General features: G+C 36.4%; 2 protein-coding genes across 2 annotated transcripts; one reads left to right on the forward strand and one right to left on the reverse strand.

The window, feature by feature from the left end:
* Positions 1–1,344: 1,344 nt before the first annotated feature.
* Positions 1,345–3,007, forward strand: LOC132290465 (F-box protein SKIP23-like). Its single transcript, XM_059790103.1, has 2 exons — positions 1,345–1,551; positions 1,644–3,007. Exon 2 carries the CDS (start codon positions 1,646–1,648, stop codon positions 2,828–2,830), a length of 1,185 nt encoding a protein of 394 aa, XP_059646086.1. The 5' UTR covers positions 1,345–1,551; positions 1,644–1,645; the 3' UTR covers positions 2,831–3,007.
* Positions 3,008–3,107: 100 nt separating this feature from the next.
* LOC132290454 (DNA gyrase subunit B, chloroplastic/mitochondrial-like) lies at positions 3,108–27,618 on the reverse strand. The gene is made up of 21 exons (XM_059790098.1): positions 27,291–27,618; positions 26,915–27,059; positions 26,180–26,260; positions 25,961–26,074; positions 25,238–25,294; positions 24,845–24,946; positions 22,565–22,715; positions 22,342–22,418; positions 21,161–21,271; positions 19,628–19,698; positions 18,629–18,770; positions 15,164–15,262; positions 14,900–15,028; positions 14,647–14,761; positions 11,688–11,755; positions 10,162–10,275; positions 9,970–10,086; positions 9,795–9,848; positions 9,606–9,711; positions 3,795–3,925; positions 3,108–3,420 (listed from the first exon to the last, which is right to left on the reverse strand). Exons 1-21 carry the CDS (start codon positions 27,434–27,436, stop codon positions 3,352–3,354), a joined length of 2,199 nt encoding a protein of 732 aa, XP_059646081.1. The 5' UTR covers positions 27,437–27,618; the 3' UTR covers positions 3,108–3,351.
* Between the last annotated feature and the right edge of the window lie 376 nt (positions 27,619–27,994).

Consider the following 27,994-nt stretch of genomic DNA (forward strand, 5'->3'; position numbering starts at 1 on the left):
TTCGGGGAGCGAAAAGCTGACCCAAAGCTACCTACGGGTACCAAGGCCAACGAAAGAGTTTGGTGGTGGTTTTTTTTCATATCTTTTTGTTGACAAAGAATTGAAGTTTGGTGTTTTTGGTTAATTGCATAAAAAGAAAAGAATGTTTTTGGTCACTTTATAAAAGTCGGCATTCATTTCTCAACTCATCTTTTTATTAATATATTATATTGTATTATATTATATAGAGCTTTTAAGAGTTTAAAATTTTGCATTTCTATGTTTGGACACAGTTTGTGGTATGTTTTTCTACTCAATCAATAGTTCAATACAACTCACTACTATTCTGTGTGTCCTGAGTTCCTAACAAGCATAATAATACCGGCCACCAACCACAACATTCATTATACACCTTGAATATAAAAACACCTCAATAACCTTTATACTACTAAATGCGAATGTATTAAAATAAAAACTCAAAAGTAGGTGTTACAATACATACATACATACATACATACATACAACTTTCATAACATTCATGTCTTCTCTATAAACCTCATTCCAAACATTCACCTAAATCAGTACACGTCAGATCTCTGCGCAATTATTTATAACCTACTATGGACACCTATGACCAAATTCCAAACTAATTGCAAATCTCTACAAATTACAATTGGTGTTGCAATTGAAAGGCTAATCCCTTTGTTTCACGTTTAATAAAACCATATTTCATCAGGATTTTTTTTTTTTTTTTAATTAGAAAAGAATTATATACTTTTCAAGACATGGAAAACATTTAAGAAAAAATAACCAAAAAGTCCCAAAATTTACTAAAACTGTTTCTTTCTTTGTTTCTTCGGAACTGCCTACAACGATTAGGAGCATATAAATTCAAGAGGACTCTTGTCAAGCAGTTCAAGTAACAGGGAAAACACTCAAAGAAGATTGGAATAATGATGAACCACCTTTTGCACCTCTGGATTTTCCAACCTTAATTGTCTTTCGAGCATATAAACAAATGGCAGTAGAATAAGATAACGGTAACAAGTGAAATTAAAGGCCTCTAACAAAAAGAAAAAAATATAAAAAAATGATACATATTTCCAACAATCAGTTACTTTCCACTAAGGACACCTTCAGAATTTGATCTCTCTAGTTTTATGAACACTCGAAACGCACTGTAAATTCTTGCATCATGCTCCTTCCAAGGGACCAAAAAGTGACACAGAAATTTAAAGGCTCTAAAAATAAAGTCGCATTAAAATTCACCCCCTCTCCACCCCAATTTTTAGTTTTGAAAAATACATAAATAAATGAACAAATATAACCAACCAGTGTATTGGATGAGGTCCAACATCAAATTGGTTGTACCAAAAAGCACCTCACCAAAAGTCTATTACTTTATAACACACTTGAATAATACACCTCCTTAGCTCTTAAGAAATACTAGAGATTTGCTTTTTAAAATGACAAAGGAGTCGTAGCATATAAGGTAGAGAGAAGAGAGTGGCATAATGTCTGAAATAAGTGTGAAAAGAGAAAATTAGCGATACATAGCTTCCTTCCATCCGGGTAAAAATCTTTTTTACATCATAATTTTGCATTTAGTTAGTAGTAATACCTAATTGATTGATTGATTTTTTAATTTTGTGTGTTTGGATCAGACATGGCCGATATGGACTGGTCTCAGCTTCCTTATGATCTGATTTCAACGATTGCGAACCGATTAAATGTGGTGGAAGATTTTCTTTCATTTTCAGGGGTTTGTCAGTCATGGCGATCTGTTTATTGGACCAAAAATTGGAGACAAAAATGTCTTCAATTTCCATGGCTCATGCTCTCATCATCATCACATGGAGGAAACAACAACAACGCCGCTGCAACTTTCTTTAGTTTCTTGAAGAAGAAGCGCCTTCAATTATCACTAGTGCCCCAAGCTAGGCGGTGGTGGGGGTCTGCTTGTGGATGGCTTGTCAGCATTGGTGGTGGTGGTGGTGGTGGTGGTGGTCACCAAATCCAAATCCATCTCTTGAATCCCATCACCCGACTCCATATCAATCTTCCATACGAATGTTCCATACACAAACTCTTCGTTTTCAACACCACCTCATTTCCAAGTGATCAAATGGGTGGTGGAGATGATGATGATGACATTGTTCCACTGGTTGTAGCAATTTGTGGGCCCAGGGGTTCTGATTTGGCCTTTGTTAGACCAGGAGATGATTCGTGGGTAATGGTGGCGGCAGCAGCAGCAGCTGCTTTCAAATTTCTAACTCTCTTTCAAACTCATATTTTCGCCATCTGTGAGGATGGATCACTTGTCATGGTTGAAATTGAGTCTGTTGCGCCAAGTGTGATACATATCGCTGCACCACCAAATTATTATTGTTGGGGTCGGGACGGCTTGTTGTACTTGGTGGAATCATTAGGAGACCTTTTGCTCATTTGCCGTTATGAGACTCGTTCTATTACTGATTTTTGTCCTCAAACTGTAAGTTTCCAAGTCTACAAGTTTGATTTCGGAGTTAAGGAGTGGATGGAATTGGATGACTTGGGTGATCGTGCATTATTTGTTGGTGATCACTTTTCAGTCTCACTCTCTGCATCTGATTTTCCCAATTGTAAAAGCAATAGCATCTATTTCACCCATGATCGTGACAGTCGGATGATGGTATTTGACGAACAACACCAACTCCCACTCCCGCCCCAACAACAGGAGGAGGGGAGATTGGATATGGGTATCTACAATATGACAGGTAGATCCATTGAGTCCTTCGACTTGGGTGATCATGATTTCCCACTTCATGATGCCACTCCTCCAATATGGTTCATGCCTACCGGCTCGTCTTAGTATATTATACTCGATGCCTCTCTACTGAATGAGAATTTTGGATGCTCTCCAAAATTCTCAACTCCTCTATTTATTGGATATACAACTACTTAAGAATAGAAGTTAATCGAGAGGAGTTTGTATAATTGACTTGTATTACTCAGACATTAGTAGTAATGTTGCAGTTTTAAATTTTGCGATTCATTGTTCCGACAAGTTTATCATGTGTCACTCGATCAATACATGTCATTTATCCACTGTCCTAACAGGCACCTAAAGGACAACACATCACACAGCCTTGAATATAAAAAACCTCAATAACCATGATAATTTGATAACTTATGTATTTAAATAAAAACTCCCAAGTGTTACATTACAACAAGAACACCATGGGAAGCCTTCATAACTAGCAGCAACTAAAACAGGAAGTCAAAATAAACCTTTTTTGCTTCTATACAAAGTAATAAACAATTTCCAATTCGATTGCCCTTTGTAAAGTGCATCGTACAAAAATTTTGCCCTTTCCACATTCAATGCTACCCTCATATATCCAGTTGCTCAATGTTGATCCGGCTCGCAGCATTCTGTATAAGCTCCTTGCGGACATCCACCTAAAGCAGTACAAGTTAGATCTTTGTGCATAGATATTGAAATTATTACAACTGTGGATAGTTATGACAAAAATCCAACTAATTTACAACTGGTGTTGCAATTGAAAGAGGGTTATCCCCTTTGTTTGGGGTCGAGTAAAAAATTATATTTCAGCAGTTTGTTGGTTTTTTATAGCAAGGAATCCTTGCTCAAAGGATTAAGCACCAAGGTAAATGGTCAAATGCGATCAGCCATCTCATCATGCTTGTGGGTTGCACAATAAGTTGACTGATCAACCCATTTCTATGTATCGACTTTTTAACAATTAAAAGACAAAAAAAAATGTAACTTCTTCAGAATATTTGACCCAAGCTAATATCCATGAACTGCATACCCGGGCACCCATAAGAGACGAGAAAACAACGTTTGCTTCTGCTGCATTCTCAACCACTAGCTGCTTTAGCACCCTTGTACCTGGATTTAATGTTGTTTCCCACAGCTGTGCAGGCATCATCTCTCCCAAGCCTATATTTGTTCATATAGAAAATATATATAAACCGAATCAACAAGAAATTTTTTGCATATATAAATATGTATACTTCCACGGTTATTTCTGTGTAAAAGCCACTAGAGGTAGCCCACACCAATGACAACATAATATGTTCCAAGGAATGAATTCAGTGTGGGTTTTTCCCACAAGAATCACATAAGCAAAAATTGAGGGTTTATAAGTCTTTTGGACTGCCTCCTCAAATGAGCCTTCTCTTGGATTGCATAGCATCCAGACAAGTCAGAATCACACTGTATACACTGCACTAAGATGTGTTCAAAATCATGAGAGAGAGAGAGAGTAATTCTGTATGTATTGTATCTTAACCTTAAGCCAAAAGGGGCTTATATAAAGGAAAAGAATTATAACCTAATTACACAATGTTACTTAATTACACAATAATCCTAACTACTATGGGTAATTACATAATGACCCAACATAAATATATATACACATAACATTCTAACACTCCCCCTCAAGCTAGAGAATATATATCAAATAATCCCAGCTTGGAATAGATAGTCTTTAATCGGTTATGACCAGTGCTTTGGTAAACATATTAGCTAGTTGATCTTCAGACTTTCCAAATGGAGTAGAGATGCTCCCACTTAAAAAATTTCTCGAATGAAGTGACAATCAACCTCAATATGTTTGGTTCTCTCACGAAACACAGGATTTAATGCAATGTGAATAGTTGCTTGATTATCACAGAACAATGAAGTAGGAGCTTCAACTGTCAACCCAAGTTCTCTTAGAAAATGTTGTATCCATGTCAACTCACTAGTGGTATAGGCCATTGTCCTGTACTTAGCTTCAGCACTAGATCGAGCTACCACCGTTTGCTTTTTACTTTTCCATGTAACAAGATTTCCTACAAATGTACAGTAGTCTGTAGTAGATCTCCTATCTGAAGGAGAACCAGCCTAGTCAGCATTTGTAAAACCTTCCACCCTGAGATGACCATTTGATTTGTATAGTAACCCAAAACCTGGAGCTTGCTTGAGATATCGGATAATCCGAAGAACAGCAATCTAATGTGGAATTCTAGGAGCTCCCATGAACTGACTTACAACACTGATTGCATATGAAATATTAGGTCGAGTGATAGTGAGATAAATTAATTTCCCAAGAAGGCGACGAAATCTGCCCGGGTCATTAAATAGATCACCCTTATCAGACACAAGTTTTGTATTTGAATCCATAGGAGCATCAACCGGACGACCACCTAACATACCCGTTTCTTCTAGCAAGTCCAACATATATTTTCGTTGAGATAAACTTATACCCTCCTTGGATCTAGCAACTTCAATACCCAAGAAGTACCTAAGTCTTTAGTGTGGAATCGATTTTGCAGAAACAACTTCAACTTAGCAATGCCTTCAGAATCATCACCTGTGATCACAATATCATCTACATACACCACAAGAAAAATGAAGCTAGCTTTAGTGCGCAGGTGAAATACCGAATAATCAGTCTGGCATCCGTTAAGACCAAATTCTAATGCCGCCTCAGAGAATTTTCCAAACCAAGCCCGTGGAGATTGTTTCAATCCATACAGGGCCTTTTTAAGGCGACAAACAGTGTGACGATACTCCCCCTGAGCAACAAACCCAGGTGGTTGCTCCATATAAGCTTCTTTAACCAGGTCACCATGTAAGAAGGCATTTTTGACATCCAACTGAAACAACAGCCAGTTACAATTGGCAGCAATGGAAATAAGAACCCGAAAAGAAGAAATCTTTGCAATAGGGGAAAAAACCTCATCATAATCAACACCATAAGTCTGAGTGTACCCCTTTGCCACTAGACGAGCCTTCAACCGCTCAATAGACCCATCGTGAAGGTATTTAACTGTGTAGACCCACTTACAACCAACTGTTTTGGAGCCCGGAGGTAAGGGAACAAGATCCCATGTTCGATTACGGTGAAGGGCATCCATTTCATCTACCATGGCTTGTCGCCAACCCGAATCAGAAAGAGCATCCTGCAAAGTCTTGGGAACAAAAGTAGCAGATACTTTGGATAAAAAACAAGATAAAGAGGATGAAATATGACGGTAGGAGACAAAGTTAGAAATGGGATGTGCAGTAACACACGACCGAATACCTTTACGGAGACCAATAGGCAAATCATCAGGTAAAGGCATCAGATCCGAAGACTTTGAAGGAGATGGAGGGAGCGAAGTAGGCGGTCGAGGTCATCGAGTATAAACCTGCAATGGGACAACGGAGTGAGGGGGTGAAGAAGCAGGAAACACAGATGGAACTGTTGGCATAGGTGGCTCAGAAGTAATATCAAGAGGAGTAGTAGAATCAGAAAAATATGGGAGAGACTCAAAAAATGAGACATCAGCACTAGTGAAACAGCGTTGAAAATGAGGACTGTAGCAACGATAGCCCTTCTGAGTGCGAGAATACCCAAGAAAAACACACTTAGTGGCACGAGGGTCGAGTTTATCAAGACCGGGTCTAAGGTTATGGACATAACACACACATCCAAAGACCCGCGGAGTAAGATTAAACGATGCGGAGTCGGAAAATAGAACAGAATGAGAAGATTTACCGTGCAACACTGACGAGGGCATCCGATTAATAAGATGACATGCCGTAAGAACAGCATCACTCCAAAACCGTTTGGGAACATGCATATGAAATAAAAGGGCACGACATACTTCCAGGAGATGACGATTTTTACGTTCAGCTACTCCGTTTTGTTGCAGAGTATAAGTACAAGATGATTAATGAATTATGCCTTTAGCATGAATATAAATCTCAAAAGGGTCCGAGAAATATTCTTTGGCATTGTCAGAACGTAAAACTTTAATGGAACACCCAAATTGAGTTTTTATTTCATTGGGAAATATTTGAAAAATAGAGAACAACTCGGAACGATTTTTCATTAAAAACAACCAAGTCATCCGAGAATGATCATCCACAAAAGTCACAAAATAATGAAATCCATTAATAGAAATATGTTTTATTGGTCCCTATACATCTGAATGAACTAATTGAAAAGGACTAGCAACACGATTACTAGCTCTCGGTTTGAAAGATACACGACAATGCTTACTAAGTTGACATGTTTCACAAGACATGGACTCAATACGACTAAGACCGGGGACTTGACGCTGCAAAACTGATAATGATGGGTGGCCGAGACGACAGTGCCACTGGAAAGAAGACAGATGATTGAAGAGCCGTGGGAGATAGTGCAAGATCGAAGTAATACAAGCCACTTACTTCATGTCCCTTCTTCGTCTTGAGATCCTAAAAAAGACAACATGTGTAATAAAATGTAACAGAGCAGTTAAGAGATTTAGTAAGTTTACTAATGGACAACAAATTAAAAGGGAATTGAGGAACATATAATACAGAGGAAAGGGACATAGAAGAGGTGAGATGAATAGTTCCCAAACCCAAAACTTTAGTTGATGATCCATTAGCAAGAGTAACACTTTGAGAGGAAGGAACAAACTGAAAATCAGATAAGAGATGAGAACTACCAATCATGTGATTGGATGCACCAGAGTCGAGAATCCATGGACTTTGACTAAAGGACAAAAGACATGCAGGGCCACTAGGGTAAAGGACACCATGGAAGATGAGGTGGAAGGCCGTTGTTGAGACAAAAACTGAACATACTCATCGCGGGGAATCGTGACCATAGCAGTCTCAATAGCCACGTGTGGAGCAGTGGGTGTGGCAGAGAAAGAAGAATCCCTGTCATTAGAAGTCATTTGATGTGCATAGGAAGAAGGTGGCGGTTTCCCATGAAGATCCCAACAGTAATTGACAGTGTGATTAGTAAGACTGCAGTGAGTGCAAAGTTTCGAGTCTCTGCCACAACCACGACCACGAGTAAAACGAACACCACCGCCACGAAAAGACTAAAAGCCACTTTGTTTCACAACTAAGGCAAAACGTTCACAACTAGGAGGAGTAGTGACACCACTCGAAGCACCCCCTGAAGCGCCACTAGATAAAGTAGCACGCTGGAGTCTGGATAACATATCAGGAAGAGAGGGAAGTGCAGGGCTACCCAAAATATGTGCTCGAATAGGTTCATACTCTTGTGACAATCCTATGAGAACCCAAATAACATTAAAATCCTCACGTTGTTGTTGCATGCTTTTCACATCAGAGGTGATGGGTTGATACAAGTTCATTTCTTCACAAAGTCCCATTGCCCGTGAGAGGTATTCTTCTAAACTGTGAGTCCCTTGCTGGAGGTCAAAGAATTGTCTGCACACCTCATAAATTATGGTTATATTACCAGTACCTGAATATAACTGTTGGAGTCGGGTCCATACCTCCTTGGCAGTGTCCAGATATAACAAGTTGGAGCTAACATGAGGTTCAATACAATTCAGCATTAAAGAGATGCTGAACATCCCTTTGTTCCTATGAACTGAAATCAGCATCACTGTTTTTAGGTTTATCCTTAACCAAATGAGTGCCAAAGCCTTTGGCTTTCAGGAAAATGGCTACTAACTTGGCCCATAAAATGTAATTTTTGCCATTAAGCTTGACTGAAGTCATGGGAGGATTGAAGGAGGTAGAAAATAACAGGTTTGAACTGGCAGCCATGGAGAAGATAACAACAAAAAAAACGAACCTGAAAAAAAAATTGCAGAATCTGTATTCTGGCCGAATCTGGGCAGTTGGGCCGGATCTGAGCAACCGGGTCGGATTTGGGCTGGATCAAAACCAAGTCTCTGCTATCCCGGTTTTAGTAAACCAGGGTTGGAATAGCATAACCGCGTAGCCAAACACGATTGTTCTTCTTCACAACCACACCGACAGAAGTCGGCAAGCACACAGCGACGACGGCAACCCAATCACAAGCAGCGGCCGACTCAATAAGCAACGACACCACACTGAATCCAAACCTCTGCAACTTCCGACCAAAAGAAAAGACGAATCGATGAAGCCTCACCTCTGCAAATAACGACGGTGGATGTTGGCGAGCTCGCTGACAACCAAAACGGCAACAACACGAGCAGCCAAAAGGACTTCAGATCTGACAACGACGAATGAGGCTCTCAACCTACCGGCGACCAAAACTTCCGACAGAGACACCAACACCACACTCGCGATTCCGATTGCGATTCCAATCTCACACAAGAACAACACAATTGCCATTTCCCACACCCATGAATTCATATTTCTCTGATACCATGTTTGAATTCATGAGAGAGAGAGCGAGAGAGAGAGAGAGAGAGAGATTAATTCTGTATGTATTGTATCTTAACCTTAAGCCAAAAGAGGCTTATATAAAGGAAAAGAATTATAACCTAATTACACAATGTTACTTAATTACACTAATCCTAACTACTATGGGTAATTACATAATGACCCAACATAAATATATATATACATAACATTCCAACAAGATGAAACTGTACCAATAACTTAAAACTGAATAGTGGTTGATAAAAATTTATAAACATATGGCATCATATTTCCTAACAAAATATTCATTTGGGACCAGCTCTCCCAATACCACATAACAATACATTAACGATGCACATTTGCAATACACTAAAGTTCACACTCCTGACTCCACATGAATGACACCTGTGCCATTCCCTGTTTTTTTCCTTTGTTTTTTCAAGTATCATATAAAGAACCAAAAAAATTACATTAGTAATCTTACCTTTGAATCTCTGAATGTTGTATGATGCATTTGCAGGGAAGGAACTCTGAAGTTGCTTGAGTTCTGCATCGTCATAGCAGTAAAATTCTTGCTTTCCCCTCTCAACCTGACCATTTCAGCAAAAACAAATTGAATCATATAACAAACAAGTACAGGTGGTATTTGAACCCATCAGAGCTGAAGGCAGACCTTGAACAGAGGAGGAACACCAACATAAATGCAGCCTTCCTCAAATAAAGCTCTCTGCAAGCGAAAAACAACTGCATTAGCTACATTGTCTTCTAAATTTGTTGAACATAATAATATGCTTTATTTAATTTTCCATATCAATAAATTTTAACAGACAATCATCTCCATTATCCACCTGATATCTAAAGAAAAATGTCAATAGCAAGGTTCGAATGTGAGCACCATCTACATCAGCGTCTGTTAAGATTATGATCTTATGATAGCGGAGAGCCTCCTTTTTAAAATCCTCGCCCTGAAACCCAGATAAGATCAAGTCAGATATAAGCCAAGCAGTTGGCAAGAAAGAAAATAACATACAAGTAGATACCTTCACTCCAAGCCCAAGAGCACGAATAAGATTTTGAAGTTCTTCGTTTTTGTACATTGCTGCTTCGTCTTTCCTTTCAATGTTCAAAATTTTACCCCTTAAAGGAAGAATTGCCTGCATGAAGCCACCAATATGCCATGATTAAGAAAAAAAGAAGTATCAACAGGGAACCATGTACTGCATGAATTTTATCAATTCAAAGAACCAAACTTTATTCCCATAATGTCAAATCTGACTGAATATGCAAGCAATCCATGGCAACATATCACATATGCATAAACATAACATGCTCACATACAAAGATAGACATGAGAGAGAGAGAGAGAGAGAGGTGCTGACAGAGACAAAAAAAAAAAAAAAAAAAGGATTACAACAACCACATTGCGAAAGAGAGAGCAGTTTTCAGTCATTCTTCCAAATCAACATAGTGTAGTCCTCGAAATCAAGTAAGCAATGGATTATTTCATCGAGGACCAGACATGATGAATGATAAGCTTGCTGTGTTCTATGTCACCTTATCAGGAGAATTAGTTTATTTAAGAGAGATGAGGAGTTGGTGACTTATTTGTTCTTGCATTGGCCGGTAGCTAGGGACGAGGGCTTTATTTTTGCATTGCTTGGTGTTTCTTGGGTCATGCCATTTTAGCTTGGAGTGGATGTATAGTGGGGAGGCAACCTCGAGATGCTTGGAGGGATGTGATCTGCTTTGTGGATAGTTCGAGGTACAACTTTGGTAATCCTTCTCACGTAGTTAAATTAAACCAAAAAACAAGAATTTATAAGCAAAATATGCAACAAAAAGTGCGAGAAGTACATGGATCCTCCAGGAAGAAGGCCACATCAATTATATACCTAAATCAAAATTAATGACGACTATCTGAAAAAAAAGATATTTAAGCCTAATTAAATCCATTTCGAAAAAACTGTAAGCTTTGATTCATGATAATCCTTCTCACAGGATAGCAACACGACATCTCAAAAACAAACACAACAGACTCCCTAGAAAGTATATCAAGCACATGACACAAATTAGTTCTGCAAAGGGTGTCCTCTATTATTTGATTCAGGCGTAATTGTCATTTCGGGATGTATTTTATAGTCTAAGTTGGGGGGTTCAAGGGTAGTATTTTCCCACCTTAAATGAGGTTACTAGACTCAAATAACCGGACTTCAGTACACATATTTCCACTTATTTTTTGTTTTACTACTACCACTTTAAGGTGCAATTCAAGCACAATTCCTTATGTCCTTTTTAAAAAATTTTTTTATTTATTTCCCTGTAGCATTTTCTGCAACCACGAGGAAGTTGAGTATCTCTGTGACCAACAGTGCCTGAGCTAACTAGCCAGAATGTTTACTTAAACGTTTTTTATAAATAAATTTTTTTTTTTTCAATAAACAACAAAGACTAAAAAGAATAAAGCAAACCTTGCTAATAATTGTTATGAAGGAGCATAAACCCTTGTCTGCTAAATGAGAAATATCATCACTGGCTAGCTACCAAATGCCAAAAGTAAAACGATCACCTGAAACTGCCTATCACGGCCTTGTTTTGCACTTCCACCGGCTGAATCCCCTTCGACAATAAATATTTCTGCAGAACTTAAAAATAACTTACGTTAAAATTAGTTTCCAATAGATATTACAGCCGCTCCAAACACAATATACCTTTCTGCATATAAAAAAAAATTGCAGATCCCAATTTGTTGGGGGCCTTATCTACCACTGTACCATAATGACACTGGCAATTATGAAAATGATATTTTCTTCTTCCATTTTTTTTTTATCTTCCCACTCATTCCCTGTGGGCCCTTCTTCCCCCTATTCTTTCCATTCTACCAAGGAATTCGAAAATCTAGATCAGCTAATTGTTCTCGGATAGCACCTGCTCCAGTAGAGATCTCTCAATTTTGAAATGTATCAAAGCCTTGGGTAGTCAAAAAAGTGGGATGCTTTATTTCCAGGATTGGATTTCATATTCGAATGAACCTCGTAATCCTAAGAAAGTGGGATTTTTTAAGCTACGGGCCTAGCAAAAGAAAAAAGAACTGAAATGATCCAAATTTGTTCAAAAGCATGGTTATTTAAAAATGAGAATAGTTTTTTACTAGTTAAATCTCAAACTACTTAAGTTGCAGCCAAGCTTAGGTAATTCAACCAAATCTCACCAATTTTTACAAATAGTTTGTCTGAAATTTGATAAAAGCAACAGGGTCAACTTTTCCAAAATTTCAGGAGTCCCACTAAAATCCTCAAAAGTAAAGAAGAATACTTTAGTGGTATTCTATCAACAGTAAATAGCTTGTCTGCAGAATATATCAATCAATTTTTTTCTGGACAATGAGGACAAGGTGTAGCTTAAACAGCAACAAATAATATTCTCGCAATCCAAGAAGTATGAAGTAGAAAAGAATTATATGCTATCAAGGACAAGCAAGGTTTGCAGTCACGGTATCAGTTGTGGTCGTGGTCGCGGTGTAACACAATCGGGCCTATATCGGTGTTACGTAACGGAATCGGTTATCACAGGCGTGATATATTTTTTTTCAAACTTGCACATATTGACCAAAATGCACCGATACGCTACTTTGTACAACATATAAAGATGAATTTTTTGTGAATTTTATTGAATTTCTTAAGATCTTTTAGCAAAAGCAATGACTTCAAGTTGCTGCCATTATTAAAAATGCTTATATTATACTTTTATGAAAATAACAAATTAAAATAAAATTAATGTCAAAATTTGAGGACAGTACAACAAACTAAAGCTTTGAGAACAACACAAAATAATGTCAAAATAACTCATTGAAGACATAATATATTTGTTAAAGGTTGGGAAATTATTTTGAAGAGTTTATAACCAAAAGATATTTGTGGTCCTCAATATATAAGTGTAAACCTCGAGCTTTGTTTCACAATTGAGTTTAATGGTTGCTGGATAAATCATATATGAATATACCATGAACTGCTCAACCTATTGTACACTCATTATTATATGATTTTGATATTAAATATGATGACAACTCCAATTCAACCATCTTCTTTAGTGAGTTTGTAGTTTGTACCATTTGATCGTATGTGCTATCAGATGGTATGGATCAGTTTTAGATACTCCAGTCTTCAAGTTGGAGACCAACATGAATGAGGGTATATGCTCTTCATGGTCTCATATAAGCTGAGCTTAGTATATTTAAAAACTGAGCTTGATATATACCCTTGCTATCATCCAAAATCAAGGTCCTGGGCAAGTATGGAGTCTCCAACATTAATGCGGTTTTAAAGTGCACACACTCAGAGACACAGTAGGCTTTCTTTCTGTTCCACATCGGATAATGTTAGAAGAACTAGTGACTAAGGAGTATTATAAAAGGAACAGAGGCACTCTTGAGCTTTATTTGGAGAGACCGGGCCAATGCCTGGTAAAATGGGCCAACTATTTGATTCAATCAAGTTTGCAATCATAAAACACCCACTACTTTCAAATTTTGATCATAAAACCAAAACCTGTTTCAGAAAACCCTTGCACTTTTAACAAGTGATCACTGCCCCAATATCTGTATCCGACCCGTTAACCAGGCTATGAAATGACAAAATTAACCTTACAACTTAATGTCAAATTAAAAATTACAAAAATACCCTTTAAAATTATAAAAATTATGTTTGAGAGAGAGAGGAGTGAGAGTTTTAAAGAAAGAGAGGGTGAAGAAGAAGATTAAAGAGTATTTTTATAATTAAAAATAATAATTTTTAATTTAACATTAAATAGTAAGGTTAAATTTGTCATTTCACAGCCCAGTTAACTGGTCGAACATGGATATTGGGGAAGTGTGATAACTTTTTAAAAGTATAGGGGTTTTCTGAAATAGGTTGGGGTTTTATGATCATAATTTGATAGTGAGGGTTTTATGAATTTAACCCTAACTTTAATTAATATTTGGTCCGGTTTGTAAAAAACGGCCGATTTTTAGAACTTGGTCCAGTTCTTATGTGAATCCATACGCACACCGGTAAACCGGTGATAACTTTTTAAAAGTATAGGGGTTTCTAAAATAGGTTGGGGTTTTATGATCAAAATTTGATAGTGAGGGTTTTATGAATTTAACCCTAACTTTAATTAATATTTGGTCCGGTTTGGTCTTGGACCGGTTTGGAAAAAACGGCCGATTTTTAGAACTTGGTCCAGTTCTTATGTGAATCCATACGCACATTGGTAAACTAGTGTCAGTGTGCAACGCAATCAGAGGTCCTTAAATAACTCATAGGTACACTTTTCTAGACATGGAAAACATTTCAGGAAAAATAACCAAAAAGTCGCAAATTTTTCTAAAACTATTATTGCAAACTGGATTGAATCAAATATGTCTCAAATAGTGACACTATTATTGCAGAAGGATCCTCATATGAATTCTCACAATTGTTGTCCACTAATTGAAACTTCTCCATGAGAATAACACCGACTTTTACAAAAGGAGAAATAAAACATACCAGATTCTTCCGGATTTGAGGATGAGCAATCGGCGAGCTTGCCGGGAAGCGATGATGATCTCAGGACACTTTTTTGTCTAACCAATTCCCTTGCCCTCTTTGCTGCTAGAGCAGCCTAAATAAAAAAACAATAAGTACATTGTCAAACCAAAAAAGGTGGCAACAGATTCAGAGTCATAAAGAGAACAACTTAAATCACTGAAACAATTGAACTTTGAAGTGAGAAACATGTAGTGGGCAATGAAAATGGTACCTTAAGAGCGTTAAGGGACTTGGAAAGGATTGAATCAAGTACATCTGGATGAAGTTCCAAGTAATCAGTAAGATACTCTTGAACAGCTTGATCAACCACTTTTCGCACCTCAGGATTTCCCAACCTTGTCTTTGAAGGATATAAAGAGAAGGCAGTAGAATAAGATAATTGCAACAAGGAAGAGGAGGAAGGGGGTGGGGAAAGAGGGAGTTGGCATCTAACAAAAGAAGAAAAAAAATTAAAAGAAGCAAAAACAGAATGTACCTTAGTTTGTCCTTCAAACTCGGGATTTGGAACTTTGACTGAGATTATGCAAGTTAATCCCTCCCTTACATGCTCACCACTTAAACTAATATCCTTCTCCTAGAATGAGAAAAACAAACTATCAGCAGTGAACATCATTAATATTTATATAACAATTAATTTTTATAAACATCAATGTCCGCCTAGAGTCATATAAAATAGACTCAGTTTCCTATTTTTTTTTAACCTATGTTGCATCCTGCTTTGTAAGGCAAACTTTTTTATTTTTGTTTAACTTCCTTGCTACACCAGAAAGAGACAGATTTATTATAGAGGAAAACGTTGGAATTCTGTTCTCTAATAAATATAAATAAAAATAGAAAACTAAAGTTGGAACTTTCTATTGTTCATCATTGAAAAATTGTACAACAATTTAAGTTATCAAAATAAAGAACAACAGTATATCACACACGCGTCTCCAAACAAACACAAAAAAAGAGATGCAAAATTTATCTAGTGCATCACTGGTTTATAGGCAATATTCAAACCTCATCCAAGAAGGAGAAAGCATACACAAGCATAAACACTTGCAAACCTTTCGTAATAGACTAATAAAAAATGTACATTATGTCTAAGCCAAAACACTAAACCCTAAAATATTTATAGAAAGTTAGGAGTTCAATAGAATTAATTTTATAAGATAATTTGTACTCTTTGTGCGTTGTATAAAACCTATTAATAGGCCTCTTGAGTTGTTTACTTTAAAGATGGAATTATATGAATAAATTTTGAAATCTCTCTCTCTCTCTCTCCATACTCTTTCTTCTCTAGTCCATCTCTATCTCTTATCTTATCTTCATGAGGCTTGGAACTCCGAGTTTACATACAATCTGTTTCATGTCCATCATCTTATCCTCATTCCTCTTCTTTTGTGAATGCAAGGCTTAAAAATACATTGAATCTTCTCAACATCACTGTATCAGGCCTGGCATTTAATCAGACAGATTGCTGCCCCTTCCTTTGACATTCATTTTGATTAAAATTTGAAACATTCAGACCTATTTAACATGTCCGAATCAAGCCAGGAAGGTGTCCAAAAAGAGTTTGTACAAATCATTCTTGTTAACAACCTAGGTTTCAACCCAAGTGCATTTGGATAATTTTAATGATAATAACATATTAATGTGAGAATTTGACAATCTACTTGAGTATGCTCATTTACAGATCATACACATTGCTCAAGTATTCAAAGCTCATGTGAACCCATGGAATGAGATGATGCTGACATGAAGGTCAAGAACATGGGTATTTTAGGTTGTTGAGTGTTAGGCTTGAAATGCAAAGTTATGCATGATGCATGTGTTGAAAGCTCAAGTCTAGGATTCTTACAGAAAAAAGTCCGAGGACCATTTGAATTAATTTTAGTTTAGGTTGGTGAGTGTTAGGCTTGAAAATGCAAAGTTATGCATGATGCATGTGTTGAAAGCTTAAGTCTACGACTCTTAAAAACAGACCTAGGACCAATTGAATTAATTTCATAATTCATATCACATCATTGTCCCTAGTACAATTGACTTGACCCTTGGACTTAGAAGATTTAAAATATAAGGGTAACAAAATGGTCAGTAAACCTGACCACTTTACTGCAGGTGACTGACAGTGGCCCAGCAGTACCAAGCCCCTACTTCTTAAAGAGAGGTCAGGGATTCAAGCTTTAGTGGAGGCATGAGTGTGGTATGTGAGTACCAACTAAGGAAAAAAAAAATAATGGTTAGTAAACCTGGCAAAAGTCACTTTGACTAAGACGTCTTAAGACACAAGTGACTAAGACGCCTACATGATGAGTAGACAAGTCGTCTTTACGGACTATGGAGTGTACTGAAATTCATAAGTTCCAGATGTCTACAATGAGCTTAAAGATGTCTATACCTTCATGCTTGGGACCCCCACCCAGTCAAGCAGGATGGAATGCCTACGCTAAGGAATTTCAAGCACGAGATATTGATATTCTTTTTATTTCAGTGAGCGCCCTTGAAACTGCAAGTGAGGAGTTCTCATAAAAAGTCATCTTCAGACATCTACTTGCCTTGTACAGACTATGTGCCTGCTATTTCAGCTTTTTCTGAAAATTGCCTTACAGACGTTTATGTCATGCAGACAGACATATAGGCCTTTATCTCGACTGAGAGGACAATTTCGAGCTTTTTTCTGAATATTGCCTTACAGACATCTTGCTGTGCACCGACTTTCGCTTGTACGCGAAACCAAACATATGGTCACTTAATCCATTCATTGCAATTTCTAATTAGGGTAAATTTTGAATATTCTTGCTGAGCCTTTAAAACCTTCATACTCTAGGGTTGAACTTTGAGCTTTCATCATTTGCAATATCCATTACTCTAGAGAGAGAGCTTTGATTTGAAATATACGTTTATAGAGGGATATTTTATACTCAAAATCTTATCTATAGACTGTATTGAGGCTGTTGGAAAAGTGTTGGTGCAACCCTCAAAGTCTAGGGGAGGTGTTCACTTAGCAAAGAGAGACAAACTCAAGGAGCTTTGCAAAGGTTACCTTCCACCTGTGAAGGAAAGTTGTTAAGGTTTTCTCTCCAGCTGTGAAGGAGAGTGAGATAGTGGATTTTGGGAATTCTCAAGAGGTGTTCTTGGGATGTAGACGTAGGCGGGGGGCTGAACCATGTAAAGATTTGGTGTTCTTGTGTTTTCATTTCTACATCCCTATCTCTTTACATTTAAGTATTACATTTATATTAGCATTTCGATTTGCTAAATCTTTTTGCACACCAAGTGTTTGACTAAAGTAAAAAATCTACTATAGTTTGCCAAAAAGACCCAATTCACCCCCCACTTGGGTTATTGTTTGAGCAACAATTCTAGTAAATGCAAAACCAGCAACAAACTGCCAAATCACGGCATTACTTCTGTATGAATTATACATGTAAATGCAGGGACAGAAATAACTATGTATACACATATAAATGCTACATATTAATCTAGTCTTTTTCAACTTACTTTTCATTCTTCAGTATAATTAGACACTAAAATAATGTACTTCCATTGCCATGGTCTAATAGTTACATGGAATTGGATACGTGTGTTGATAGCAGGTACATGCCTATGCATTGGACATGTAAAATCTCAATGCACAAAGACATATGGACATACGTGTGTTCAATATAGGTATTTCACTCGTTCTGAAGCAATAATACAATAAAATTGAATATAGATGCATGTTCAACCAAAAATAAATATTAACACGTATCCTACACCCATGTCTAAGTATTGTGTGTCGGACATAGGTACTTCACCTACTATTGAAGCATTTCATGCGCAAAATCAAATATTATTTTCACAATTGTTGATCACCTCCGAGAGAGAGAGAGAGAGAGAGACGTCAACCAAAGGAAAAAAAAAAATTTGAAGTAGATGTTTCTAAAGCTAAAAGAGCAGGTCCACACTAACGCACCTTTATGATCTTTGACTTCTTCGCTAGGTTGTTAAGAGTTTTCGTTAATGAAGCCTTCATACCATCTATGTGAGTACCGCCATCAATTGTCCGTATGCTATTAACATATCCCAGAATTGTATCTGAATATGCATCAGAACACCTATTACAAAGATTGAAGATAACCAAATTAAACCGTTTGGACAGCAGGATAAATGGCAGTTAACAGTGACCAAAATATTAGTATCTCAATTCTCACATTAACTTTGTGAGCATAAAATTGAATAATCTGAGGAGGCGTCTGATTTTCAACAATTGGTGTTGCATGTGCAAGGTGGAGATGAGTCCGGGAGTCATCTCCCCCTACATTGCCCAGTAGCCAGGGACAGCTGGGCTATGATCTTTTCTTTATACCACATTCAGTGGATTATGCAATAGTCCCCGTTTGGACGGGTCGTATAGTTCAGAGGCAAGCTCATGATGCTTGGAGGGTGGCACCTCTTTGTTTATGGTGGAATATGGCGGGAATGGAACAAGCGGTCTTTTGTAGGGAGGCGGTTCTCATTTGGATGCTGAAATTCTCTATCCTTTGTTCTTTATTCTTTTATGTTCAGGGATCTAATTGTAAATCTGTGGGGGATATAGTAGATTTTGCGGATATGTTGCCAATGCAGCGGGCTTCTCGCCCTTGTGTAGTTCTTTGGGATGCGCTCCCCTTTTGAACGACTTTTATGAAATTATTACTTGTAAAAAAAATTTAAAAAAAAAAAAATTGGAATATGGCATAACTACACAATGACTGTACTGATTTTTAAGTGCTGCATGAAATTCCAATTTATGCAAATGCATCAAGCAGCATGAAGAGAACATATATATAAGCTGACCAAATCTAGTGAAATTCATTTTTCTAGTTAGGATGTGTATAAAAAATAAGAAAGTCAAAGAAGGCACTGCAAACATAGAAGACAAGAAATAAATAATTGCAGAAAGAGACAAGAATAGAAGGGATAAATATTTTACCATTGAAGAGCTACATCAATCGTGATCCCATCTGCTGATTTTTTAAAACCCACAATGTCATGAAGTGGTTTCTGAATCAGAGAACTGTCAGTCACTATACAGTAAAATGCAATGCAAATGCCAAAACAAGAAAACCAGAATCCCACAAACATCAGTTAAATAAAAATGATGAAAATCCTTGTAGCACTATATCATATCCAATTTCCATCGCCTTATGAAGTAATACAAGTATAGGTGCAGCTTCAGAATGACAGTTGAGGTGCTAACTTAAACTTTGAAAGCTATTTGAGCCTATTTCTCAGGGGATTTTCAAAATTTCATATTTTACTAGATTCATAATCAGAGACACGTCTAGGGTTCCTTTCTGGGAGAATCTCACACGACCCTATTTTTAATTTCATGGTTTATGATCATCTTTTCATCCTTCGACTTAGAACTTCCATTTCTCCCAAAATTTAAATTCAGAGTAAATTGATAAGCATTCTTCTCATCTTTCCTTCTTAATGTTGGTATCAGGAGTCTAGTGGCCCCATCTCTTCTAAATCTTAATTTTTCTACCTTCTCAAGAAGTCAATCTTTCCCATTGTCCTTCAGCAAACTTATTGGAGTGTTAATATACTTCTTATAGTCAAAGCTCTAATTTAGTATGCGACTCCCAAGACAGTTAACAAAAGAGATGTACAACAATGTAGAACCAAATAAAACTCCCTGCAGTTCAAGTCTTCCCCAATTACTGGACAATTCCTCCTCTCCAAAGTGAAGTTTAACTTTGATGGTTGTTTCTTTGATTAACCGGGCAATAAGTCAATCAGGTTATCACAAAGGATAATACTTAAAATACCAAATCATTTTCTTTAGACTAGAAGCAAGATGCTATTTGGCACAGGCAGATAAAAGCCCTTTCAGAAGGTCATAGAAAAGCATCTAACATGTACTTGTGGCATTACCTGATCCAGAGCATTTTGGCTTTAATAGAGGGATGAATTGGATCTCAACCTCTTGGTCATTGGTGCTATGGTTTTGAGGAAGACTTTGACTTTGTCATATTCTTTTGAAAAGGAGATTAAATTGATCCCTCAGTTAAGTGCAAAAAAGGCATCAATATTAAGCCCTATAATTTATAGAAAAAAGAAGAAGAAGCAACCGGTAATTTGAAGCATATTGTGTTCTAAATTCAATCTTTTACAATCTCATACATCAATCCAGATATTAAAAAACTCTAAGCATCGCCATAACCAATAAGCATAGCATCTTTTCCATTCAAGATTAGCATTCATAATCTTGTTTTGAAATTGGTACTCCCATCACACTAACCATTAATTCTGTCTAAATATACCTTGATTACTATATGTGGATGATAAAACCTCTATATTTTGAAGTTGTAATACTGTATTAACATTACAGATATAAAGCAACCTGATACATACATCATCTTTGGATCCTAGAAGGTTGGATGTGCTGAAAGATAGAAAAAGATTAACAAAAGACTGCATTTCAAGCATAGCAAGCGATAAGGACGATAAACAAGCATACCTTATCAGTATTTAGCCATCTCACGTACTCTACTAATCCCCCAGCATAGAAGAATTCATTATACTGTTTCTTCGCTGGTTCAGCATCATCTTTTTCTAGAGCAACAGTCAGCTGCAACAGTTCAGACAAAAAATAGTAAAAATAAAGTCAGAGCTATTGTAACAAAGTGAAAACACTACTGTGATGCATGTAAAAAAGGGGGATTACATAAGGGGATCAAATCTTATCTTCTATAAATATATAAATAAATCAATAAACAAAAAAAGAGGGAGGGAAAGAACAGTAAAATATAAAGAAACAAAAAGTGCACAGTTGGCAACACATGAAAAAACTAAATGCAGAAATTAACATAATGGACGGAGGTTTCATTCCAACGGGGTAAGGTAGATAAGATATCTACATGCATATATAAAGGGGGACAATATATATAAATGACATTAATTAGATTAGGGAGACTTTTGTCATTTCCTTTAAGAAAAAGACAGAGAATAATGCATTTGTTGAAAAGTGGAATGTGGATATCACCTCCCTAAATAAATATAAATACATTCTTTGATAAGCGCCAGGGAAGGTACATTACAAGAGGTAATCAACGGCACATATAAAGCTAATCTGGAAATGTGTAGATATAGCCTCTCTAAGAAACTGAACATGTTTACAATTTAATGAAAAGACAATTTTCATACAAAAAACCATTTGTGAGTTAGCCATCATGCTCCCACTCTCCTACCCCAGGCTAAGAAATCGAAACCAAAAGCCATTCATCAGATTTGCTGTAGCAAAAGGAAAATAAACTATCTTCCTACATTTATCATTGTCCAACCATAGAATAACCCATTGTGAAATTTACTACCAATTTAACCAACACATCATTTGATTAATTGGTACACATGGACATCCTGAGTCCCTTCTATTGGAGGTTGAAACAATTGTACTCTAGAGCAAATTGTGTATGATTTGTGGTCACCAAATGAATAAAAACAACATATCCAATTAAGAGGAGGCTGCAAATGAAGAAGAAACAAAAACTAGTATCTTGGTAAATATCCAGCCAAATCCCAGCTTATTCAAGACACATAATAATGCAAAACGGAAATGAAAGGTTCCAAAAGCCTGTAATAACCAATACTAAAAGGGTTCACAAATGTGAAATAACTATAAAATGATGCTAATGACATTACCTCAGGATTAAGGAAAGCAAGCTCCCTAATTCGTCCAGCTATAGTATTGTGATCGAACTGAAAATCAGTAGTAAAAACTGCATAAGAAGTTCATAATCAGACAAAGGATTTGAATTGTGAAGATCCCCAAGTTCAATTATCACTCACATACCAAGATTGAGTCATGAACCAGGAGGTCCAGGATAGTCATAACAAACATCTGCTTTAAATAGTTGGGACTAACCTTCTTTATCAGGCCAAAACTTAATGCGTGTCCCTTGACGATCTTTTGACTCAGCCGGTAGCTCATTACACATTAAAATTGTCACAGGTTTCCCACGGGAATATTTCTGCCAGTATTCTTTTCCATCACGCCAAACGGTAACTTCTAATGCCTGTGAACCAATACAATGACAGAAATTAATGACTTAATCTGGCCATATGGAGACTACAGGCGCCTACAAAACTTAATGTGAAGATACAATAGATAAATAAGGCATATAAGAGCCAAAAGCAATATCATCATTTTGCCAGAAGACAAAATAATATAATATGATATACTGCATAGATGACAAGTCGAGACACAACTAGTGTCTATGATTACGGGTCATAACCAGCCCAGACCATGCCCAAAGTTGTTATGTCCTGATCGAGAGAGCAAGGGCATAACCTGGCAGCATACAAGAAATTAGAGGATTATTGTGCCAACCTAACATATAAATTACTCAGCCGGAGCAACAAGCATGTACTTGGTCTGAAACATGTGAGAAACATAAACAAGGGGCCAACAGAGTTGATTCAAAGCATTCACTTAGTTCAAAAGATGCAAGGAATCTCCTGTAAACAGGCATATCTTACAAAAACAGTATATAACACCATTGCTCTCTTTCTTGAAAAACCAAAGTCTATTGCCATAGAAGAACTATGGCTCCATTTGAAAGAATGAAGATCTTTAAAATGAATGGATTTGGGTTCCAACAAAAGAGTGTTTACTTTGAAGTTGGATCCCAAAACCCAAAAGGATATTAGGCTAGTCGCAAGAGGGACATTTTATTACAATCATTGTGCAGTTAAAATCCTTGCCGGCATTAGTTTCAAATTACTCCTTCCATCTGGTTATTTGAAATCCATATATATAAGCCTATAAATGTTTGTTAAAACTTAAACCCTAATTACTTACTCAAAATTCATCTATAAGCCTTAAATTATTAATCATATACATTCATTTCAAATCCTTCAATCCAAAGGAGCCTAAGTGGGCACAAAAAAATTATCTTTATCTTTTTGGACAATGGAGCCTAAAGAATGTTTAAAAGTTCCAAATATAGCTCCTATCTCTATTATTTTTCTCATTTTATGCACTTGGTGATATATGAAATCCTCTAATTGATTTATAAATATTCTTATTTATATCTACTTTCCAAAATTCTAATGTAAAAAAAAGATTACACTATATTTTATTCTCCTTCATATTTCTACTTTGGATTCTGCATATAAAATATTTTGGGTCTGCCCATGGCTTCTGCCATTGGTTTCCTGGGAACTACTTCGAGTAGGGTTTGATTAAACCATATTCACCCAATAAACTTTTAATCTGGAAAAATCACATTTTACAAAACCGGAAATTATTTCAGTTTATAGCATTGTTGCACACTATTTAAAATAAAACAGACCTTTAATCACCCAAATTAATCCCCAAAACCCAACCATTCTGTAATAGATCCCAAACCCAAATTGCCAAATTCTAGAGCAACTCCATTAATTTGTCCTTTCTACCCAAAAGTTCAACAGAGCTTTTCTCTTTTCCATCACCAAAATAAGCCTCAAAGCTCAGCAAATCTAACCCATAAGCAATCCCTAAATCTCGATCTTTCCTAAAAATTAGAAACCAAGCATTAGCCCACCATTATCTGCTTGTAGGCAGGCAGCATTGATCTCCATTCTTAAAGCTCCGTCCCACATCACATTTATTTGTCAATCATTTCAACCCACTCTCTGTACATCATATACCGCTGCCTTAGCTCACTGGACAATTCCTTCCCACTCAACCATCCCAGCATCATGGTACTGATGGACAGAATCTGTATACGACCAGGGACGAAATACTAATTCATATAACAAAAAGATTAAGAGCGGCCCAATTTACAAAAACCACTGAAGGAATTAGATTTTTTTTTTTTTTTTTTTTTTTTTTTTTCTTCCTTACTTATGAAAAAAAAAAAAAAAATCCATGCAAAACTCTAACCAGCATGTTCATTAAGTTAGGTATTCCTAACCTTTCAGCATTATTTCAAAAATATAATACACGTATCCTTTTGAACTTTTTTTTTTTTTTTTTGGGGTAATTCTAACTGAATGCATCTATTATAAATCAGTTCAAATTTTGGGATATTAAAACCGAAGCACAGTCAACATGAACTAAAGGGTTCTCAAACCACATGGAAAATAATAAAAAGAAACCACTAAAAGATATGTGCCTCGAACAGATTAAATTGACAGCCAAAAAAATAAGAGAAGGAAACACCTCAGACAACGCATTAACAACAGATAAGCCCACGCCATGTAGTCCACCTGAGACACTGTAGCCACTACTTGAACCACCAAATTTGCCACCTGCATGTAAAACCTGCAGAATTTGATTTGATATGTTATTTGCACCACATTCAAAATTTCAAACATTATTTCAATTGACTGGTCAATAATCATTATAAAAAAAAATACACAAACTACAATATATTAATACATGCACTTATACATACAGAAATATTCTCAGTTCAACTCTACTTAAAAAATATATAAAAACTATTTGGGCACATAGAACAAAATTCAAGGTGAAAATTCTGGGCCTCCCACAGAATCTCAATAGTGCACGTTATACACAAATTTAAAACAAAAATATGTAAAAGTGCAATAATACCGTCAACACAGTCTCCAAAGAGGATTTTCTTGTCACTGGATGCAAGTCGGTTGGAATCTGCACAACGAAACAGGGAAGCAAGTGAAAATAGTTGATGTAAGCACAATTTAAGCTGGCATAAATGACATATCTTTAAGCATATTCCCCAACATAACAAGAGCCACTCCATTGTTGCATTTTTAATCAGTAAGTCAGTAACTACATAACATTTTTAGTAACATTATTAAGATGATGTACTATGTACTTATATCAGATACTTCATATATATATATATATATATATATATATATATATAAGTACTTATATACACTAGTCTCCTGTATTTAATCGTTAAGAGTCAAATCTACTTTTATCACAAGGGTATTAAGCTTTTGTCAAGAATAAGCACAAATATCACTACAAATAAAAGCATTTCTTAACAAGATGTTTCGATCTCTAGAAATTAGTTTGAGTATCATTTTCAATTGTTATATGCCCAAATTGCAGAAAAATGGTGCATATGGTTAAAGGACTAACAAGAGAACATTTGAACTAGGTATATAAAGTGATGTCAAGCAATAAAAAGCAAGCACTGAGTTATTTCAGAATGTATAAATATCATGCATCCATGTCAAGGGATATTGATACACCTGTGAAGAAATCATGATGGTTGATTGTATTTAACAGGTGTCTTTGCTAAAGGGAAGTTCCATATGGCAGAAGTAGTATAAATATGTTTCGTACCCCGCGTCCATTGTCAGTGATGCTCACTGAATTGTCTGCATGTAAGACGACGTCTATCCTTGAAGCAAATCCTGCTTGTGCCTCATCAACACCATTGTCCAATATTTCATAAACCTAAAAGAAAGCAAAATCAATCAAATTTGGAAACTTTTTTTTTTTTATATGAATAAGAAAACTAAACGGTATTAATGTTGCAAATACAAAGAAGAAAGAAGGTACCAAATGGTGCAACCCACGAAGTCCAGTGCTTCCAATGTACATTCCTGGTCGTTTTCTTACAGCCTCTAAACCTTCCAATACCTTATCATACCAGGAAACTGTTGTTAAATAATAGCACCAACAACAACAACAACAACAACAATAATAACAATAATACAAAGTCAATATGAGAGCTTCTAAACTAGAGAATTTTAACTTAAAACATCAAAGTTCGCCTTATTTATCAATGCTCAAACCCTAAGGTTGATTATCATTTATAGGTTCTTTCTCTTCTTATTAACTCCTCATTTCCAATTTCAGTTAACTTCAAGATTGACAGTTTTGAACTTGACTATAAAAAAAATAAAAATAAAATAATAATTAAAAAAAAAAATTTCTACATGTCTTCTTTTATATTATTCCAACCATGCCATCAAGTTGAAATCCAAATATATAAATAATGGAACTTTTAGTTTTTATATTGAAAAATAATTATGTTTTCCCCCCATCCACATATATGAAATTAGTACTAATTAGCAAAAAGTTGTTCATCATCCTATTGAAAGCCCGTAAAGTGACCAAGAGGCCTGTGGCCTAGCGGTTTCAGGCCCCTACTTTCCAAAGGGAGGTTAGAGGTTCAAACCTCAGTCGAGTGGAGGCATGTGTGTGTGAGTTTTCCCAACTAGGAAAAAAATGAAAAAAGAAAAGCCCGTAAAGTGATGTGCAAACACGCAAATTTCATATGCGGTGAATTACCTGAATCTGTTCAGACCCATAAGCTTTTGAATTCGCACTTTCCTTAAAAGCTTCGGCCCCAATGCTTGACGACATAAAAGCCCGTGGAGACACTGCATTTCGAATCAAAACCGGATTCGAGAACCTTTTGAATCTGAAACTCGTCCTAAAACAAAAACAACAAAATAAATAATAATAATAATATCACAATATCAGTGAATAAGACCGTAAGATAAGCTCCATTTTAAGGCTGAAAAAATTCTAAAAACTATCGATTAAATTCATTTTCTCTGGGAATACCAGAGTAACAGACTATAAGAAACTCAATAAAATATATCTTTCTTTTTTTTAGTTTGTTTTCTCGGAAACCAAACGAGGGTTTAGAGAGAGATAGTACCTGGTAGTGAACAGGAGGGGGGAGGGGCGTGAAAGAGAAGAAGATGATGAGAGAGAAAAGGAGTGAGAGTGAATAGAAGAACACGTGAAGAAACGAGAGGCCATGAGTCGAAGATAAAAGTTTGGACGAGGTTTCAAGCATGCCATTTTGCCACTGGAAATTTATTTCGAACTATTGGTGTGTGAAGAAGGAAGAGGAGGAGAAGAAAAAGATAGATGACCTCTGGGTACCATCTGTCTTTTTATTTTGTTTTCCCTCTAAACCCTACTTCTTTATATGCAGAGTATTCATTTTGAAAACACAACATATTGATGTTTGGTCAGTGGTCGGTGCTTGCTTCCTTCTCTCCTCCTCTCTTTCCTGTTGATACGATTGGGTTAAGATCCAAAACAAAGATGGGCCTGTCCTAACCTAGGCCATTTTTATAGACTTCAAAATAAACCCTACTAAACCATGGCGTGGCCCAAGTGGGAATAAATTACACATGGGATCATACAACTTTTATCATTTTAACCTCTTCTGAATTTTAATCTTAGTTTGGACAAATTACACACATATATTACATGAATTTTCAGTCCTTCAGAGGATCTTTTATTACCGATGGTGGTCCGGCATGACTCAAGACCCTATCCAAGCCCTCCTCCATCATATCAGAAAGAAAACACTGGAATACATGGATAAGGTTCCAAAGTTAACTATTCCAG

Source organism: Cornus florida, unplaced genomic scaffold, assembly GCF_030987335.1.
Source record: "Cornus florida cultivar Cherokee Brave unplaced genomic scaffold, ASM3098733v1 CherokeeBrave_3.0.0_Hap2_Chr02, whole genome shotgun sequence".
Classification (NCBI taxonomy): Eukaryota; Viridiplantae; Streptophyta; class Magnoliopsida; order Cornales; family Cornaceae; genus Cornus; species Cornus florida.